At 64.5% G+C, this 2,041-nt stretch overlaps 1 protein-coding gene across 1 annotated transcript, besides 1 other annotated feature; it reads left to right on the forward strand.

Moving 5' to 3' along the window:
- Positions 1–154: 154 nt before the first annotated feature.
- Positions 155–183: a microsatellite.
- A 179-nt stretch (positions 184–362) lies between these two features.
- On the forward strand, positions 363–1,862 carry Tco025E_07639 (putative chaperone DNAJ protein; the record flags this gene model as incomplete). The annotated part of the gene is made up of 1 exon (XM_029374501.1): positions 363–1,862. The coding sequence occupies one exon, from the start codon at positions 363–365 to the stop codon at positions 1,860–1,862; it is 1,500 nt and encodes a 499-aa protein (XP_029225410.1).
- Positions 1,863–2,041: the final 179 nt, after the last annotated feature.

Below are 2,041 nucleotides of genomic sequence, written 5' to 3' on the forward strand. Positions count from 1 at the left end.
CGCCCGTCGTCTGCATTTCCTCCTTCGTTTTTTGCCTCCCTCTCTGCCTCGCCTCCTGCCCTGCGGCCGCGTGGGGCCCCCGGGGCTCCCGCCGCCGCGGCCTTCGCGGCGGGAGCGGCGGCAAGTGACACTCGCCCGAGCAGCGACACACTCGCCACCTCCCCCCCCCCCCCCACCCACCCCACATCCTCCCGCTTCCTCCCGCTCTCTTCCTCCGCACACACACACGCAAAAATCTATTTGTATAGCAACATTCAAGGCCTCACGCAGCCGCCCGCGCCGTCGCCTCCCCGCTTCCCCGCGTACTTGCGTGTGCCTTCCCCGGCCCCCGCCCCCCCTGACGTGCGTGCGGGGTGCCGGCGATGGACCAACACTTTCGGGTGCTGGGCATCCCGCGCGGCTGCGACGAGGCGGCGCTGAAGAAGGCGTACCGCCAGAAGGCCCTGGCGCTGCACCCCGACCGCAACCCCGGCGGCACCGAGCAGTTCAAGAAGGTCAACGAGGCCTACGAGGCCCTCTGCGTGCACTTCCGCCGCAACGGTGGGCACGACTCGGCAAATGTGCGGACTGCCACCGGCGTCGGTGGCGGAAGGCCGGGCAGCCGACCGCCGGCGACCTTCTTTAGCTTCAGCAAGTACTACACCAACGCGGGGTCCGGGTATCAGTACGCGCGGCGCACGCACTCCACCGAGGAGGCCCCGCACATCTTTACGGAGGAGGAGCTCTTCGGCTCCCCCCCCGGCGGCTTCGCCTACGACCGGCACTACGGCAGGCCCAAGTTCCCCACACAGGCCGGCAGCAATGCCGGCGAAAGGAGCAACGACGCCAACGCGAAGGGGGGCGGAGGCACCTACCGCTTCGGCACCTCACAAATGTATGAAAAAGCGGACGAACGCTGGCGCCGCGCCCACGGCGAGCGCGTGCCTGTTAGTGGCTACTCCATGAATAGCGGTGCCGCGCCTCCTCCCCCGCCGCCGCAGCCGGCGCAGTCCCAGCGGCAACAGCAGTCGACGCGGCCGCGGCCCACGCCATCGCCCTCCGCATTTGCGGCGGACGTTGGTGGTGGCGTCGACGGCCGTCAACGAGAGGAGGGCGGCAAACGCAACGTGGATGAGAGGGGCGGCGGTGGAGGCGCCAAGCGGAGACCCACCAGTCGCGGGGGCAGTAAAACGTACAGCTACTTTACCCCCGACCTCAATGGGAACAATGCGTACGCGTTCGATCCTGACAACCACGACTCCAGCGCCGTTGAAGAGGAGGAGCCTTCCTTCGCGTCGACCTCCTCGCCTGTAAACGATATTCTTAACGAGTTTGAGATGCAGCAAACCCTGCAGGAGATGCGTCGTGAGTGGGAGCGTCTGAAGAGAGACATGGACCGCAAAATGGCTGGATCGGCGTCGCTGCCCAGACGCCAGAGGGAGGGGCGGGAGGGAACCGATGTGGATAACGAAGAGGATTACGTGATGCACAAGCGACCACCGCCGCGACGCGAGGACGAGGCGTTCCAGCGGCGCCTGCGCGAGCAGCAACGCCTCAATGAGGCACACATGCGCGGCATTCTGGAGGAGAGGCTGCAGCTGAAGAAGATTCTCTTTACGCAGCGCTACACACCGGACCCGGCGGACGTCGCGCTAATGAGTGACAGTGAGGTGTTCGTGCTCTGCGAGCTCCTGGCTGATGTGGGGAAGCGCATGCAGCTGGTCCTGAAGGGTCGAATGACGAAGGGGCTCTGCAGCCGCTGTGCGGCGGCCGCCAAGCTGCAAGGAAGAAGCATCTTCACCTGCGGCCACACCTCCGTCTGTGCGGAGTGTGCAATGACGTGCGGCGTGTGCCCGGTTTGTGCCGCCACGCGCCGTGTTTGAGAGGGGGGTCTGACGCGGCAGCACAACTCTTGTTTGGCGCGTTTTTTCCTTCCTTCTTTCTTTCGCTCTTCCTCTGTTTCCCTTTTTTTCCTTTTTGATATTCCACCGCAAGCCTTTTTTGTGGCCTCCCTCTTTTTTTTCTTTTTCGTGTGTTATTATTATTTCGCCCCTCCTTGCTT

This window comes from Trypanosoma conorhini (assembly GCF_003719485.1).
Source record: "Trypanosoma conorhini strain 025E chromosome Unknown Tco_14.4_contig_00607, whole genome shotgun sequence".
NCBI classification, from domain to species: domain Eukaryota; phylum Euglenozoa; class Kinetoplastea; order Trypanosomatida; family Trypanosomatidae; genus Trypanosoma; species Trypanosoma conorhini.